At 41.5% G+C, this 19381-nt stretch overlaps 2 protein-coding genes across 5 annotated transcripts in view; one reads left to right on the top strand and one right to left on the bottom strand.

Annotated features, from left to right (window-relative positions):
- MCPH1 (microcephalin 1) overlaps window positions 1-19381 on the bottom strand; it is a 240709-nt gene that overhangs the window by 104394 nt on the left and 116934 nt on the right. The window lies entirely within an intron of this gene.
- The window catches only part of ANGPT2 (angiopoietin 2), a 60607-nt gene that overhangs the window by 19937 nt on the left and 21289 nt on the right, over window positions 1-19381 (top strand). For 2 of the 3 annotated variants that reach the window (XM_010381380.2, XM_010381381.2), the window contains exons 2-3: window positions 12038-12193; window positions 16931-17052. In XM_010381380.2, the coding sequence (XP_010379682.1) occupies window positions 12038-12193; window positions 16931-17052 (278 nt within the window). The remainder of the gene's footprint in view (window positions 1-12037; window positions 12194-16930; window positions 17053-19381) is intronic. The other variant, XM_010381382.2, reaches the window with a different exon arrangement.

The following is a 19381-nucleotide window of genomic DNA, read 5'->3' on the forward strand; positions in this document are numbered from 1 at the left end:
TCCAGCACAGTCAAACTATAATCATCACAGAACACAGTGCATGTGGTTTTAGAACATTTTTGCTGGACTGCTGGCCACAGACAGAAGTAGAACATGTTTATGGGGTTTTCTATGGTCTTCCATAATAAACAGAGGTCCCAGCTTCACTATTGACATTTGAAATGGCAAACAGTAAATATGTTGATACGTACTTGTTACACTTCCTACCAAATTTCAGATCAAGAAATGAAGATAAAAGTTATATTTGGAAAACAAAAAGTTATACTGTTCTCTGTCTTGCCACATCATCTGGGTATTGAATATTGTTTTGCTTTTGCTGCATTGCTTCTTATCTGAAAACATTCTACTGCTGATCAGATCTAAAATAAGGTTAAAATGCTTAAAATATATTGCACCTTTAAAGATTAATGTGCAAAACATAGCCCTGTTAAATAATTTGTGTTTCTAATGTGAGTTATAAAAAGATTGCTCCCTTTCAGCTTCTGCAAAGCCCAGGCAGATGTACAATTCCTTAAAGTACATGCACACAGGGGGTTTAAATTATGTAAATAAATATGAAAATATGAAAAAACTCGCAGCTTTAAACACTTGGGAGAATGGGAACTGAACCAGAGGTCGAAGGGACAGATCATCTCATCCAATACAAGGGGTAGATTTTCTTCCTAAATAGTTCAGGAAAGCATGAACTTCAGCGGTTATGAAATCATCAAATTTAAAAACGCTGCACCTACAGCTTTATGAACATGAAAATCAAAGAGGAAAGAACACATTTTTTTTTCTGAAAATCCCCTGGCTTTACACGACAGCGCTCTTCTCTACGGTTTGGGTGGCTTTATTCCACAGATGGGAGCTGGATGCTTCTCACCGCCCACGCATGTTGCCCGTCAGTGCGTTTTGCTCACAGGAGTCTCAAGTTGCTGCAGGGCATGGAAATGTGTGTTTGCATCCATTTACTCTAACCCAGGAGAGCACAGAGAAAAGGGTGTCCAGGCAGGAGGAGAGGAGCAGTTCGTTGGAGAGCCATCACCCATACTGAGAAAATAACTGTACAAACACATTTGTGGATGGTGGGTCAGTAGTGCATCTTCATGTACAAAAGATGGCTTGTGTTCCCGCTGAGCCTTCGTGTAAATTAATCCTGTGTATTTTGAGCATCTTCCAATATTATCTCAAATATTCTCTCCATTGGAATTCTTTCAACTTTTTGGGTGCTAGGAGGAACAGGAGATAAAGAAGCAGAAAGTCTTGGCTGGGGGTGGGGTTAGGGGGGTTTCTGTCCAGAGGCGGTGGGACCCGGCAGGGCACACACAGCCCTGCTGTGAGATTTCTCAAGCATTCCCATCCGCATTCCCAAGTCCGCTCCTCTCCCTTTTTAAAACAGAAACAACACACGCTTCCTGCCGGCCTTATAAAGGACAGCAAAAACTAGTTTGCCTTGAAAGTGTCTTCTAGAAAATTATCTAAATTTAGAAAATCATCTAAGTTTCGCTAGCCTTTTCCCTTTTCTAGCCATTTAGAATAGTCATTGTGACCAAGTAAATTCAGTTTATGGGAAAAAGAAAAAAACAGCCTACTTCAGAGATGATCATGCTACCTCCTCCACAGAGCTCCACCCAGTATTTTAGCAAACCCACATAACACAGAAAGAGACAGCAAAAACAGGGCAGAGAGGAGATGTAAATGGCCATCAGTCTGTATACTTCATTGCAAAAATGAAAAAGTAAGAATGTTAATGCTCCTCAGACAGCACTTTTTTTTTTTTTTTTTTTTTTTTAAAGATAAGAATAGACATATCAGTACAGCAGTGAGAGTGCCGGATGGGGCGTTGGGAGACCAGGGTTTTAACTGGTACTCTGCTACCAACTAGCACTGTGACCCAGGTGCTAGCATCCTTACAGTGATATTTCAACAATATTACAGGGTCTAAAGCCTCCCCCCATTGCCCACCAAGCTTTGGAATGTCTATCTTTTAGAGAACTGAAACACATACACACACACCCCTACCTCACATGTGTAGGCAAATGTATGCATATATGTCTCTAGATAGATATACATAAGATTCTACTTGGCATAGAAAACACTGAGACATTTTGTTACGTTATTATTATTTTTTCTTTCAGTGTACCTTAAATTCAGAAAGGCAAGAACACTCTAGTTTCATTTAAAAAGGAAGTTCCTAGTATATTGCAGCCTAAATGTGTCAATCTCATTCCTAGAGCTAAATTTTAACTGCTTCTATTTGTAATCATTTATCATTTAGTACTTTTTTTTTTCTTTTTTTGAGATTGGGTCTCATTCTGTCACCCAGGCAGGAGTGCAGTGGCACGATCACGGCTCACTGCAGCCTCAACCTCCTGGGCTCAAGCAATCCTCCCACCTTAGCCTCCTGAGTAGCTGGGACCACAGGCATGAGCCACCATGTCCAGCTAATTTTTTTAAAAAAATTTTCTGTTGGGCGCAGTTGTTTACGCCTGTAATCCCAGCACTTTGGGAGGCCAAGGCAGGCGGATCACGAGTTCAGGAGATTGAGACCATCCTGGCTACCATGGTGAAACCCCGTCTCTACTAAAAATACAAAAAAATTAGCTGGACGTGGTGGCGGGCACTTGTAGTCCTAGCTACTCAGTAGGCTGAGACAGGAGAATGGCTTGAACCCGGGAGGTGGAGTTTGCAGTGAGCTGAGATCGCGCCACAGCACTCCAGCCTGGGTGACAGAGCGAGACTCCGTCTCAAAAAAAAAAAGTTTCTGTAGAGATGGAGTCTTACAATGTTGCCTACTCTGGTCTTGAACTCCTGACCTCAAGTGATCCTCCCACCTTGGCCCCCTAAAGTATTGGGATTATAGGAGTGGGCCACTATGCCCGGCCCTACATTCAGTACAGTTTTCAAAAGAAAATAGTTTTATATTTTCTTTCTACCTCTGTAGGGAAAACATCACTAGTATCCTCCAAGCTGAGAATTTAACAAAATATCCCAAAAAATAGACAAATGGTGGAAGTCTGCAGAGTAACTCAGAGGCCACCAAGGACCTGCCAAGTGTCTCTGCAGTCGCTCTGCTGCTGCAACCTCATCTCACTTCTGCATGGCAACCCTGGCTTTGGTTTCCTGTCTCCAGGCCTACCCTGCCCCAATCTCCTAGAAACATTGTCTTTCTCAGAACATTGCTTTTCCTCTCCTCTCCTCTCCAGCGTTGCTGACTGGGGGCTATAAATACAAGCTCCCCTTCCATGTGGCCCTGAATCACCCACTAGCCTGTCTTTAGCCACTGCCCACAGCCTGGGGCCCATGAGACTTGGGGTGGGCACTGACTTTCTCTGAGCCTCACTTTTCTCCTTCATTAAAGGGGCCTCAAAGCATCCCCTGCTGTGCCAGGGAAACTCTCTGATGCTGCTCGAATGAACCCTCTTGTGCTGCTCGGAATTAGCTCTCTGGGCCCGACCTGCCCTTCAGGACATCTCAGAGACAGGCCTTGCCTCAGGCCTTCCAACAAATCCCCAGGCCATGCCCAGGGACCTTGGCTCCACGCTGCCTCAGGACACCCAGCTTGGGAGCCTCCTCGGCACTCTCACAAGCACAGCTCTAAAACCTGGGACATGAATGCCCACTGGGCTCCACCTGCCCCCTGGGGACAGCAGTTCCCATTCTGGCCCCAGGTGGATGTTCTGAGACACCGTCCCGGAGCTCCTTGGAAGGTCCTGTGGGGCTTCTCGCCAGCCAGCACGGCGGTGGTCGCCTGAGTCCACGTGTGTGAACCACCCTGCCGCGCCCCTGCCTCCCGCGCCTGTCCTGCATGGCTGCGCTCTGGGACCACTTCCTAAATAAACTTCCTGCATGCCTGCCTTTGTCTCAGGCTCTGCTTTTGGGGAAACCCAAGCTAAGGCGGTGTGAGAATCTGGTGAGAGAGAGGTACACACACATACACACAGAGAAGCATTTTGTCATTGTAAGCTGCTGTAACTATTCTTGCTGTGTGTATATCTATATATGCAGACGTGGCCTGACAACATCTGCTGCACTGTGTTTGCTCCTTGGCTTCCAGGAATCTGTGCAAGTGTTGGGTACGCATAACGTGCCATGAGGCTGCAAGCTCACAGACATCTGGGAAAATATGTATGTGCCCTACGAGAACTCTAAAAGACACCCGTGTAAAATGTGACACCTTTTGCATATGAAATGCCCAAAGAAATTTACATGAGGTTACTACAGCAGTCTCATTAAACTTACATACATTTAAAGTGCCCGCTATTGATGAGAAATAGCCACTTTATCAGTAGAAAATAACTCGAACATTTTGAAGGGAAAAACACATTTCCTTCTCACAGTTTGGAGTAGTGGTAAGGGAAACACACAAAGAAGTAAAATGATATGAATATATGTGGAAAAACATATATTCCAATATATGTGAAAAAAACTAATGCAAAGACTATTCAGCTGCACTCACAGAAGAGCAAAGCAGATAGGATTTGCCGGAGCACAGATATACTGGTACACTCAAATTATTATAGGCTGTATCTGACCACAGGAGGAGGGGCATGGACTATTAATGTTAGAATGCCACCAGCTGAGGCCCACAAACGTATTTCTTACTGCATCTTGGAGTTTACGGTGGTCAACAAGTGAACTTTCAGTCTCTTATACCAGCAAAGTAGGAAAGGGGTTGGCTATCTAGATACAGTATCAGAAAGTCACGCATAAATTACTAAATGGCCAGGTGCAGTGGCCAATGCCTGCAATCCCAGCACTTTGGGAGGCAAGGCAGGCAGATTGCCTGAGGTCAGGAGTTTCAGACCAGCCTGGCCAACATGGCGAAGCCCCAAGTCTACTAAAAATACAAAAATTAGCCAAGCATGGTGATGTGCACCTGTAACCCCAGCTACTTGGGAAGCTGAGGCAGGAGAATCGTTTGAACCAGGGAGGCAGAGGTGCAGTGAGCCAAGATGGCGCCGCCGCACTCCAGCCTGAGCGACAAAGCGAGACTCCGTCTCAAAAAAAGACAACAAAAAATTATGAATAGAAAAAAGCAAAAAGGCTAGATCAGAACAGATTTGTTTCAGGAAGTGCTTGAAAGACCCTATGTGGGCAGGCATCCACGTGGTCAGGGAGGGTGAAGGCAAGTGTGCTCCTTAAGACAAGTCACAAGACCCACCAGGAAATTGGCACCAGAGGCCAGGCTTGCCTCCCTTGGCCTTTAGCTTTTGCCTCAATTTCCAGGGCCTTATACTGAATGCGAAGAAAAGGCCAAGACTATAAAAACAGTCAACAGATGGCAAGTAGCTTTGGCATGGGCTTTTCTAGGTTCTAGAAATGCAAGTCTGGCATTAATATATGGAGAAAACTTGCTTCCCACGTCACAGGGCATGTGAACATCACCTCTCACTGTGGGTAATGCGCCTACCCCGCAGGCTCTGGCGAGGGGGTTAGGAGGAAAAGCGCTGCCCAAAACTCACATCTCCCAGCCCTTCCCTCTTTAGGCTCAGCCTCTGCCATGAAGTACTGCTGAGTACACAGCTGCTTAGGCAGCAAAATCTCCAGAATGAAAACACACACACAAAAGCCCAACTCTAAAAGGAGGGGGAGGAAAGCCCAGTTTTGCCACTTTTCTGTCTGGAGACCTCAAATGATGTTTCAGAGTTTCCTCATGACAGGGAACCAAGAACATTAGGTCAAAAGCCTCCCAAACAGAATAGCCCTGGATTTAGTAATCTTACACTCAAGTTTTCAAACTAATTGTAAGAGCGAATGTTTTGCTTGTTGTTACTAGGGTGTATATGTAGAATGGTTGCAGAGTTTCAGTATTCTATTCACTCTTCACCAAGTAAGAATATTTAAAACGAAATGACACAAATACAGAATGGTTTGGGGATCAAAATGAAACACAAAATGAGTATCTTTGCTGAGGGCATGCAATGGGAGATGGCGGGACCTGAGGAGGAAGAGAAGACTCAAGGAGGAGACACAAAGGCGGCCGTGGTACAAGGCCACTGGGCAGCTGGGACAGCCAAGGACAGCGTGTGCCCAGGTCTGAGGCCCATGAGATTGAGGCGCCAGTCAGGAAGCAGTGTGTGTCTTAAAAAGAAGGAATCTGGACCTTATCCTCAGGCAAACCTGCAAGGGAAGAAAGTGAGCTGTAGTCACCAGCTTTGCATGTGGCTTCCTGACTCTGACAGTGAGATGAAAGGAGAGCAGCTGGGGGATGCATGGCCATGGAGAAAGAGAGAGGACGGTGGACCCTGGGTGGGAAGATGGGATCATGGGGGTGGAAACATGTATGTGTGTATGTAAGACAGATGATTGCAATATCTTATTTCTAAAAAGAAGTGGGAAACAGTAAAATGTTTTCAAGGAAATCTCAAATTATTTGTGAATTTACTAGAAAAATTCAAGGGTTTGCTAGAAAAATTGAAGGGCTGGGTAGGAAGATAGGTGGATCATTGGGATAGAAAAACGTGTGTGTGTGTGAGAGAGATGGTTGCAAAGTCCTATTTCTAAATTGAAATGGGCAACAGTAAAATATTTCCAAGGAAATCTCAAATTATTTGTTAATTTACTGGAAAATTCAAGGTCCTTAGACTCTCTAATTAATTAGTTTTTGTCCACCTTAGGTCACTCAGATGGACAAAAACTAATTAATAAAAAGGTCTAAGGACCTTGAATTTTATTTAAATAGAAACGAGCTCTCAACCAGCATCTACAGTTGCTGAGAAATAAACATCAGAATCTCCAAGTTGGGGATAGTTTTCATACATTATCTATGTTTTCCTTTACTGAGCCAATTTCAAGATTACTTTTCTTTCGGTATAAAAAATAATGATGACAATCTTGGTGAGAAGGAAGATAGCCAGATAAACTTTTAAATGTGTAATCAATCTGCCATAGTTGCCTCACAAATGGACCTATTTTTCTTGTCAAATTTGATCATTCAAAACGTTGTGGGAGTAATAAAAAACTTCAGGACATATTTTACACTAAAATAAATATATATATATAAGTGTAAACATATATATATATATGTTGCGTTAAAATATTTCATTCTGGTTGCTGGAGCTTCGATGTGTTGCCAAGTTTTAAAGACTATGTCTGGGGTGCAACTCTTTTAGCAAATCATATAACACTGAGCAGCAAACCATGCAGCTAGAAGGACTGCTGTGACCCTCAATGTTAAACCTGCATAACCCACTTGAGTTCTGAGAAAGGAAGAACAGCCCAAGGCCCCACACTTTGCCGAGTGTGTCAACCATCAAGAAGAGGACAAAATGAACACACATTATCCTCGCACACATGTAAAGTGGGACCTATTCAGACACGTGTGCCCACAGATCACGCTCATGGCTTGATCCTCTTCAGATATGAAGGCGCTGGCAAACATTCCTGCAAAACATGAATATGTTTCACATGCTATGCATGTGAAATTGGAAAGAGCCAGGTCCCCTCCCACGGGAGGTTCAAGTATCTTGGAACTGTTTTGATGAGAGTAGTTCGGTGCAGATGACAGGGATGGGAAACATTCTCCAAAGGCAAGTGGAGTTTGGTGCTGCCAGTAGAGGATGGCTTATTTACTGTTTTTTGTTGCTGTTGTTGTTTGTTTGTTTTCTTGTACTAAGACTTCATTATACTAGAATGGAATTTCTTATTTCTGGGCAGATTTCTACATTTCTAGATTTCAGTCACAGCCAGTAAAAATAAGAGACACTAAACAGAAAGATATTCTAGGGCAATAAACTAGAAAATAACTAAGTCATCAAGGTCAAGAGACAGGGAAATTTCAAGGTCTGTCATCCACGTGGATGAGCCAGATGGCTTTGTTTCTAGGTGTGTTCTCATTCTCCTTGATATGTGGTGATTTATGGAAAAGCTACATTAAATGGGAGATCTTTATTTGGAAATGTTCATTTTTATACTATATGATGGACATCCATAGTCTTTCTGTATCTCTAAAAACTACTACTAATCTTTGGAGGAAAACACAGATTCTTTTGTCAGGATGCTCCCAGAAGATAGAATTGGCACTGGTCATCTTTAATTCTGGGCTTTTCTGGTGGTAAAAATGGCCCTCCACTGAGGGGTGGGTGGTCTGTCTGTTTTCTTAAGGCACTGTGAAGCCTGGAATTGGAAGGCATACTCAAGCCAATTTTGAGATATATCACTTTTGGCTCTTGAAAGGCAGGAAAAGTATGAAGTGGCCTCTGGGTTGAACTAACATTTTGCTGAGGGTCATTGCAGTGCTCAGCACTGCATCCACCTGTGCTGATGTGAGGCGCCTGGAATCCTGAGACAGCTATTCCCATACAGCACAGACAGTGCAGGCAACCAAGAAACACTAACTACCATTACTGTGGCTGTTCCTGTTGCTAGTGTTTCTGGGGCTAAATATATAGTATTCTTCATTGTTTTTAAAGAGTACCTGACTGTCACATCATATATTTCTCTTAAAACCTTAATTTAATTTCATGACTTCAAGAGTAAGAACATATTTTTATTTTTAATTTTTTTTTTGAGACAAGGTCTCACTCTGTCGCCCAAGCAGCAGTGCAGTGGCATGATCATGGCTCACTGCAGCCTTGATCTCCTGGGCTCAAGTAATCCTCCCACCTCAGCCTCCCCAGGAGCTGAGACTATGGGCATGTGCCACCATGCCAAGCTAATTGTTTTTTGTATTTTTTGTAGAGATGGGTTTCACCATGTTACTCAGGCTGGTCTCAAATTCATGAGCGCAAGCAATCCTCCTGCCTCAGCCTCCCAAAGTGCTGGGATTACAGGCATGAGCCATCACGCCTGGCTCAAATATCTTTTTAAACCGACACAAAATATCTACTACTGGACATTTTTGTTTCTGTTCCATTCTTCTCCCAAAGACTTCAATTAATTAGCAATGCAGTCAGTATCATACAAAATTTTCTTTTATTTAAATGACACACGATTCAAGAGCTGTATATTTTTAGACACTATATACATATATGCTATATACATATCTGTATATACACACATCATGTGTATTTGTAATTTGCTTTTATGTAAGATTAACATCCACGGCCACATATGATCTCACTCACAGCGTACCTATACTTTGTCATCCTGAAGAGCTAAAAAGTAGCAATTTAAAAATGATCTTGCATTCTATTATTTTTATGTTTAGAAAACAATAGGGCAAGTTAAGAAATTTTATTTTTAAAAATTGGGCCTGTGTGCCGTTCAAAGTTCCTAAGATTAATTTCAAATTGGAATTTGACTTTAAGTTTTCAATTATAAACAATCCTCTCATATTTCTGGAGAGTTGCAACCACATCTGACTCAGTAGCTCTAGAAATGGGGGAAGGCAGTATTAGAGGATTCATTTTCCCTCTCTGGTTGTATGATTTAGAGTGACAAAAGACAATAATTTTTATTTAGCTCTGAAGTACTGAAATCAAGAAGGAGGTTAAGACTTCTTATTTATACCACTTTGTAAATTATTATTTCTGAGTATGGGTTTAAACTAAACTCCAGCTGGAGTCTATCTCTATAGTTCCAAGCCTCCCAGAATGAAACTTTTTAAATATTATCTTGGCTGGGGTGGTGTGAGGAGTAACCAAGACAGTGCCTCTGGGTGACACACAGCTTTAACTTCAACCTCAAAAATTCCATTACTCCCATGGCGACGAGCGGAGGGGAGAATTGCGAACTGCTATTTATGGCTTCTTTTAAATAGTTTATTTCAATCACAAAAGTTACAGTTTTATAAAGGCAGGGGAGGAAGGAGAAAGAATGAATTAAGAAAGATCACATGCACTACAAAGCCTGAGCTCACTCTGAGAAAGGGTTAATAAGATTTCAGATTCTTCACATTTTATGAAGCCTATAGTAGAGATGGTTGCTGGCCTGCTGGGTAACAGTGCCTGTCTTTTTTTTTTTTTTTTTTTTTTTTTTTTTTAATAGTGGTCTACTTTGTTTGATTCATATGGAAAAGTAAAGGCTTCAGCCAGATGCGGTGGCTCACACTTGTAGTCCCAGCACTTTGGGAGGCTGAGGCGGGTGGATGGTTTGAGTAACATTTCAACAAAATGATTTTACACATGCTTGGAGCTCTAGTACAACTGTCCCTTGATATCTATGGGGGACTTACTCCAAAATACCAGAGAATACCAAAATCCACAATGCTCAAGTCTCTTCCACAAAATAGGGTAGCATCTGCATATAACCTATGCACATCCTCTCGTATATTCTAAATCATCTCGAGGTTACTTAGAATACCTAACACAATGTCAATGCCATGTAAATAGTTGCTATACTGTATTGTTTTGCAATTTTTGTTTTTTTATTGTTGTATTGCTATTTAAAAAAAAAATATTTTGATGGTGTGGTTGAATCTGTAGATATGGAAGCCGCAGATGGAGGGCTGACTGTGCCTCTCATGCATCCTGCTCATCTGACCCAACCAATATCCACGGGAGGATGACTGCCAGGAAGGGAGCCTTAGTGACCAGGCTGAGGGGCATGCAGGGAGCTGGGAGCTTAGAGAAGTGGGGCAGAGTTGATGGCGAGGGGGCGTCGGAAACAGCAAACTTATAGTTCCAGTCTAATCCTAAAACCATCTGATACCAGTCACAAGACACAATCTATGAAATGCATCAACAAAGAAGCTCTAAGAGAGAAACTCTACCCTTCCCATTCTATTTTCCTACTCTTAAAGACGGAAAGCACAGAATTATTTAGTGGTGAACATTTTGGGGGAAATCATGTCTGATGACTGACTCCACAAATGGTTTCTCTATAAAGAATTTCAAGTTTTTAAAGGAAGGCACCAGAATCGGTTTTATAATAATCTTTCAAGTATTCAATGTAATAAAAAATGTTTGTTATACTAAGTGAAAAGGAAGAAAACATGGTATCTGCACTCATGAGCTTATACTTTGGATCAGTGAATGGAACGATGGCTCCCATCATTAGATTATTAAAAAAAAAAAAAGAAGAAGAAGAAAGGAAATTAAATGTTAAGTATCTGGAGTTACATATATATAATGACTTTAAAAGCATAGCTTAACTCCTCTTTAAGACACTCCTCTGACCAACCAGAAACTCTATTTTACATATGAGGAAATTAGGGTCCCAAAAGGTTAAGCAACTTTCCTAGAACCAAGGCTATAAAGCAGAGGGCAGGCTTCCCTGGCTCCAAGCCCAAAGGTTCTTCCCACGTACTGAGTTGTCTTGCAGTTATACATAATTATATAATTTTACTGCCATAGACAGGGATAGCTATACCAATGGCAGTGAAATAAGCTTCTTCCTTCTCTTGTGTTTCAGTTAATGCTAAAATTAGTCAGCATGATCATCATCTTTAGTAACTGAGGGAGAGAGGAACCAGCCCATGGCATGTTAGGTGATAAATGGGCCAAGGTGGGATTAAAAGTTTGCTTGATACATGAAATGACAAAATTGTGAAAAATGCATACATGTTAGGAAAAATTTAATAAGTTGAATGAACTTAATAAGGAGGAAGGTGGGGAAGACCCCACAGAATGTGGAACTGAGTGGTGATTCTGTAGGTTAAGAGGAAAATCAAAAGGTGCTCCTCTCCTTATACACTGTCTTAGAGCATCTTCTCAAGTCTATGTGGAGAAAACAAAAGTCTAGAATGTGAGAGAAATAGTGATGCTTCTTTGTATCAAATCATCATGTCCTGCAATGCATGGTCAGAGTTGCAGCTGGGTAGGAGAGACACAACCCCACAGTGGCAGCACCCAGCAGTCAGTGGCTGCCCTCACCACCCTCTGTGCCCGCCACGACGTGAACTTCTAGAGGAACACAGAAGCAACCAGTAGCCTATCTCCCCCCTTTACGTGATGTGACTAAGTTGCCAGATTTTGCATAAAAATAAAATCACACTGTATTTTCCTGCTAATGATTATAAAAAAAAAAGCAAGATTCCAAAAGGAAGGCAAGGTACGAGTCTTTAAATAGATTTTTTTTTTTTTTTAAAGATAGGGAAGACATGACAAATATTTAGGAATCAGGTTTCCAGTCATTTGACTAATGACTGCCTTCTAACACTGTTCTTTTCTAGCTTGAGAATTATATCCAGGACAACATGAAAAAAGAAATGGTAGAGATACAGCAGAACGCAGTACAGAACCAGACGGCTGTGATGATAGAAATAGGGACGAACCTGTTGAACCAAACAGCGGAGCAAACGCGGAAGTTAACTGATGTAGAAGCCCAAGTAAGTAATGCCACATAAAGCACACGGTGTCCCTGCAGCTAGAGACTAGCACTTGGTCGCGTCAGGAGCTTCCTCAATGAAGGATGAGAAACTAAAGAAAGCACCACCAAAGGAGAAAAGGAATGAACTGATAAGAAATTAAGGATGTATGGCTGGTTATCAGTAAATGTTTTTGTTTTTCATACTGAGGTTAAATTTCACGTGTTCTATCTACTGAAGACATCTGGGTCGTTTTCATGCCACGCATCCCTGACTGCTGCAAGAGGAATACCCCCTCTGTCTCCCTGGTGCTTTCTGGACTCTGGGGATCATTTTCCATTTCTAAGTCCTAAAGTCTTTGAACATTTGAGAAATGAAAAGCACTGAGGCAGAGAGCTAGAAACTCTGGCCTTAAATCTAACTCTTGAGTTAAGATAAAACCTGAATCTCAACTGCTAACACAGCCTGCGGAATGAGTTTATGGAGAAGGAGACGAGTGGGACAGTGAGAGGCGTCCGGCCACAGAAAAGATGGTGTGTGCCCGAGCAAGAGCCTGGAGTGCTGCATGGCTTCAGGTCCACCACCAACCAAATAAATGCATCAGAACAAGGCATTCACCTTTTCTGGGCCTCAAATAAGATAAAGGATTGGGCCAGACAAGTGATTGTTAAGTTCTCTTTCCGCTGTAAGATTCTATGAGCTAGTGATTAATAGTAACAGAAAGAAGACTATGAAATAGTAAACTTGTGGCCAGGTGCAGTGGCTCATGCCTGTAATCCCAGCACTTTGGGAGGCCAAGACAGGTGGATCACCTGAGGTCAGGAGTTTGACAGCAGCCTGGCCAACATGGCAAAATCCTGTCTCTATTAAAAAATACAAAAAATTTAGCCAGGTGTGGTGGCGGGCATCTGCAATTGCAGCTACTTGGGAGGCTGAGGCAGGAGAATTCCTTGAACCCAGGAGGCAGAGACTGCAGTGAGTTGAGATCGTGCCACTGCACTCCAGCCTGGGCAACAGAGTGAGACTCCAACTCAAAAAAGAAAGCAAGAGAGAGAGAGAAAGAGAGAGAGAGAGAGAGAGAGAGAGACTGAGGGAGGAGGGAGGGAGGAAGGAACGAAGGAACAAAGGAACAAACTAGTAAAATAACAGCAAAATAGGAAAATAGGAAGAAAATTCACCCAGAGTCATGCTAAACGACGTACAGCATGTGACCCAGCGAACAGTCTGGGTGGGAAAGGGAAAAGCTGCTATTAGTAGCACAAATGCAGATGCTCCAAGTTCAAGGCCGTGGTCGTGACTCTCGGCGGCCAAGTCTGCTTTCTGACTCCTCATCCTGGCTTCTTTACAGGCTTTTGAAGTTAGTGTCTTCCCACTCTGGGCTATAAGGAATGCTTTTTAGAAAAAGAGCAGATTTAAGTGAAACCATCCCCACTCCGTATTATTCCTATATGCCACCTCAGCTAAAAGGATCAAGAAATGCTAGACGTCAGCCAGGAGAGGACATGAGAGGGGAGATGCCATCAGCCCTGCCACTCTCGTGAGACCCATTCTAGAAGGGCACAGCTGTTCTTTCATTGTCTTCCTAAAAATGGTTGGATGAGGTAAGAGAAAACAGTAGCAAAATGATAGACAAACAAAAGACTTTTAGATAAGAGCATAGAATAACAAATTACTTGATTACCAGGCCTTTCCACAGTATCAGAACAGTTCAGGAAAAACAGACATAAATATTTTACATAATGGATCATAAGGTACTAAAAAGTTAATCCTAGGAAGTCATAAAAATTAAAGACTTAAAAGTCAATATATCAATATACATCTACAATCAATTATTATTAGGTCGGACCAAAAGTAACTGGAGTTTTTGCCATTACTTTTTTGGTTTGTTTTTTTGAGATGGAGTCTCACTCTGTTGCCCAGGTTGGAGTGCAGTGGTGTGATCTCGGCTTACTGCAACCTCTGCCTCCCGAGTTTAAGCAATTCTCGTGCCTCAGCCTCCCGAGTAGCTGGGATTACAGGCGCCTGCCACCAGGCCCGGCTAATTTTTTGTATTTTTAGTAGAGACAGGGTTTCACCATGTTGGCCAAACTGGTCTCAAACTCCTGACCTCAGGTGATCCACTCGCCTTGGCCTCCCAAACTGCTGGGATTATAGGCGTCAGCCACCATGCCTGGCCACTATTACTTACAATGGCAAAATTGCACCAACCTATTAAAATAAATTAGTAATGATTAAGTCACTTGCCCCACCTTTCGTTAGTAAGACTGATGGGCAATTTAATAGCTCATCCAAAAAATGTCCCATAGGCATTTTTAAAATGTAACATTTCTTATATTTTAAAATAATAGTTAGATCTAAGCATGGGAGCTTGGCAAAAATTTTAAAAAATAAAATAAAATAATAGTAATGAAAAGGTGTTAGGACAGAGCAGCAATGCAAACCTTGCTACATCCTATAGAGGTCAGAGACTTCATAGCATTTAATGTGCTTGTGTTGGGTCACGTGATTTAAAAAAAATGCCTATTGTGAAACTAGATATCATGTTATCCAGGATTATAGGAAAATAAGAAAACAGATGGAAAGTAAACGGCTTTTCCATGTAAAGCCCAACTGAACACATGAAAATGGCAGAGCCAGCTGGGCACGCTTGCTCAGATCTATAATCCTAGCACTTTGGGAGGCCAAGGTGGGTGGATCGCTTGAGCTCAGGAGTTCAAGACCAGCCTGAGCAATAAACCCCATCTCTACCAAAAATACAAAAAAAAAAAAAAAAAAAAAATTAGCCGGGCGTACTGGTGTGCACTGTAGTCTCTGTTACGTGGGAGGTTTAGTGAGGCACAAGAATTGCTTGAGCCTGGGAGGCAGAGTCTGTAGTAAATGGAGATGGTGCCACCACACTCCAGCCTGGGCAACAGAGTGAGACCCTGTCTCAAAAAAATGGCTGAGCTTAAGGAAGGCCACAAAGAGACTGAATTATGTACCCACTCTGTTTGAAGGCATTTGCTGAGCAGTTACTGATTTTGTGAAATAGACTTAAATTCAAATATGAAAATTTCTGATTAGAAGCAAAGTTCTCCAAGCCTGTCAGAATGAGAGACGACCGAATTGAGCATGATGGGTGGCTAGAGGTCTCATACCTTAAAGGGAATGACAGATCATTAGCTGGCCTGGGTAATTTAGAGAGTCCCCTGCAGATGGAGGCCTTCAGGCTGGTCCAGCGGTTTGATGCTCTCCAGAAAAGTGATGTGAAAAACAGTTACAATTACTATTAGGCCAATCACGACTTATATGCCATCCTTCCCTGCCTCCCCACCACATTTTACTCATTTTATAACCCTTATGAATTAAATAGGAGACACAATTTTCCAGTTCCTTTTAGAAATAACCAACAGAGAATGTTTGGACCCAAAGAAGACGTAGGCCAAATCTGTATTCCAGGTGTTAATATTAAAACCCAAACAAAACCTTATGTTGGCCAAGGACTTTATTCTCACAGAAGACTTTTCGTGATAAGAACTAAACCAGCTCTAAATAAGACCATCCCTGAAACCCATGCTGCGGCCCAGCCAAGGCTCCTGGAAATGACATAAAGACACCAGCAAACAATGATTCTTTCAAGGTCCCCGGTTCCTTGGCAACAATGCTGACTGACATTTGCATGTGCTATCACATCCTGAATAAGCATGACATGGAGGAAGTGAGTAATCGATTCTTCCTGCTGAGGGGCAGCCAGGCGCTAGAGAATCCATGGGACAGTGGCACTGGTCATGCCACACAGTAGGTCACAAAAGCCCGCACAGCAAGGCTGAGGCTCTGCTTCATACTGATGCTATATGGCTTCGATTGGTTCAAACAAATTTTAAAACAGGAAAGGGAAATGGCAAGAAGAAATAAAAGTCTAAATAAGTGGTGACAAATGAGGAAATGCCAGGCTAAAAATTATCTATATCTTCATATAATGGAAGCATGTGACTTCCAATCTCTCTGTCTACTGACAAATACATATGAGAATAGCATTTTGTTTTCAGCAAAGGGAAAATACTTTTGACCTACGAAATATGACCATTTTATACTCCTACCTGTCTCATTGTGTGAAATAGAATATGGCAGACTAGAAAAACAACACTCATTATTTGACACAAACCCCATTGTCCAGAGCTACTAACCACTTTTCAAAACAGAGACACAATGGCCGGGCGCAGTGGCTCACGCCTGTAATCCCAGCACTTTGGGAGGCCGAGGCAGGTGGATCACTTGAGGTCAGGAGTTCGAGACCAGCCTGGGCAACATCGTGAAACCCCATCTGTACCAAAAATATAAAAAATTAGTCAGGTATGGTGGTATGCACCTGTAATCCCAGCTACTGAGGAGACTGAGGCAGGAGAATCACTTGAACCCGGGAGGTGGAGGTTGCAGTGAGCCGAGATCATGCCACTGCACTCCAGCCTGGGCAATGGAGTGAGACTCCCTCTCAAAAAAAAAAAAAAAAAAAAAAAAAAAAAAAAAAAAAAAAAAAAAAAAAAAAAAAAAAAAATAGAGACATGTGAGGAAAAGAGTAAAAAGGTTTAACACACTGAGATGTGATCTAAGACACTAGGCCTTTTCTGAAAATGAAAAATATGCCAAAATAAGATACTTGGGTTAATAAATAATGTTTTGGTTATGTTTCCTCTAGCTTGGGTACTTTAATGAAAAGGAAGTTAGAAAGTTAAACTAATTAAAACATAATTAATAGGAACTTCATTTTGTTACATTTAGGTATTAAATCAGACCACAAGACTTGAACTTCAGCTCTTGGAACACTCCCTCTCGACAAACAAATTGGAAAAACAGATTTTGGACCAGACCAGTGAAATAAACAAATTGCAAGATAAGAACAGGTAATAACAGTACTAAAACATTTATAGTTCAGAATTGTATACTTTCCAGATACGAAAGTCAGTCTCAAACGACGAATTATCAGAATGGTGAGTTTCTTCATGTCTAGTGTAAGGGTCAGAAACCTCATGAGGGAGGAGAAGGGAGAGGGCTTGGAGAAAATTCTTGCACAGGCACAGATCTCCTAACACAGTCCTGGATTTTACCTTTCATTCCCTGGCCCCTTAAAGATCCTCTTACAGTAATCCTCCAAGCCCTGCCTCAGTATTATATATGCTAATCTATTTTAAAACTACAGCTAGTGTTGTGGAGTGAAAGGACCACTGGCCTAAGCATTTTATTTCAGTATTAACTTGACCAAGATCCTTTGCCCTTGGGGACTTAGCTTCGTTCAATGCAGAATGATCTACAGTATGAAAGCTACACTTATACTGTAAGCCGACGCACATTTTATGATCCAATGCTTCCTCTTCGAACACATGATAAAGTAAAACCAAAAATTAATATTAAACATGATTATATTAATATTTAAATAAAATATAGCAAAATCTCAAGATCAACAATAGAAAAAAAATTGTAGGTGATAGGTGGGGACTGTTTTCATAGGTCTGTTCCACTTGGGACGTAAGAGGATAATTTTATGCACATACCCGGCGTGCCTATTTCCCTGTTTTTAATCAAGACATGTATATACAACATAGAACATGGCTATAACAATATATCCTATTTGACAATTTAAACAATTCTTTATTCTTAACCAAAAATGATAAACTTCTTGTTCAATAATTGTTCTTTACTGTTAATCAAGAACTAAGCTGAAATAATTCTTTCTGTTCTTTGGATATCAAGTTTAAGTCATTATTGATTTAGGGTTTTGAAAAGCAAATCGATTTTTAAAATTCAAATTTTTTCTTTCATGTTTCAGATTTCTCCTCTACAAATAGTAAATGAACATTTGAGACCAATCATTGAGATACAACAATCCGGCTAATTTCACTTTCTTTTCTGTTTCTCTTTTGAGACAGGGTCTCACTCTGGTTGCCCTAGCTGGAGTGCAGTTGTGCCATCTCAGCTTACTGCATCCTCCATCTCCTGGGCTCAGGTGATTCTCCCATGTCAGCCTCCTGAGTAGCTGGGACTACAGGCATGTGTCACACACCCAGCTGATTTTTTGTATTTTTTTTTTTTTTTTTGGTAGAGATGAAGTTTTGCCATGTTGCCCAGGCTGGTCTCAAATTCCTGAATTCAAGCAGTCTGCCTGCCGCAGCCTCCTAAAGTGATGGGATTACAGGCGTGAGCCACCGTACCCGGCCTCATTTTCTTAAAATAGTTTTACTTAGTAATGTTCTCTTCAACATGCTGCAGTGATTCCCGGAACACATGGGAGCTGGAGATTACTTTTCTCTTGCCTGTTATACAGTGATGTTCGTGACAAATCTAGGATATGTCCAGTTTGTAGAACATACCCTAATACTGAATACTGTTTCCCCAATTGGGTTTCAAATTTAGCACACCACAATGTGAAAACTACCAATTTGGGTCAATTATGTCCCCCAAACATCATCTTTGCAAATATTTGTCCAATCATATTGACTTTCAACTATGCCTGTAGGAAGAATAAGCTTTTCCTCATCAGCTGTAGAAACCATATTCTCTTTCATCACAGAAACAAAATGAAATGAAAAGTTTTTTTCATCAACAGCTATAAATAATTAAAAAAGAAAATAGTGTTGATGATTTTACAGGTATATGAGTTCTGCATGCTGTGTTTTCTACCTTAAATTCTGATTGGCCTATGATTTTATTTGCAAGAATATCATTACAAAAATATGCAAATGGTATTTCGCTTTGGACAAACCACATTTTAAATAATCTTTTATAATTCCCCAAAAGAGCAATTGCTTTCTTTATAAAATAGATTCCAGCCACGCACAGTGGCTCATGCCTGTAATGCCAGCACTTTGGGAGGCCAAACTGGTAGGATTTCTTGAGGCCAGTAGTTTGAGACCAGCCAGGGCAACATAATGAGAACTCATTTCTACAAAAAATAAAAAAATTAGCCAGGTGTGGTGGCACACACCTGTAATCCCTCCTATTTGGGTGGCTGAGGCAGGTGGATCACTTGAGCCCAGGAGTTTGATACCAACCTGGGCAACAAAGAGAGACCCCCATCTCTCCAAAATTACATACTGATTTACAATGATCGGGGGCTGGAATACATCTAAGAGCTACAATTGAATATCTAATAATAATTATTAATACTGATTGTTATTGCTTATGGGTGAAACATGTAATGGGTAGGCAGTTCCTTGGCTGGTTAATATTGTTTGC

Source organism: Rhinopithecus roxellana, chromosome 9, assembly GCF_007565055.1.
Source record: "Rhinopithecus roxellana isolate Shanxi Qingling chromosome 9, ASM756505v1, whole genome shotgun sequence".
Lineage (NCBI taxonomy): Eukaryota > Metazoa > Chordata > Mammalia > Primates > Cercopithecidae > Rhinopithecus > Rhinopithecus roxellana.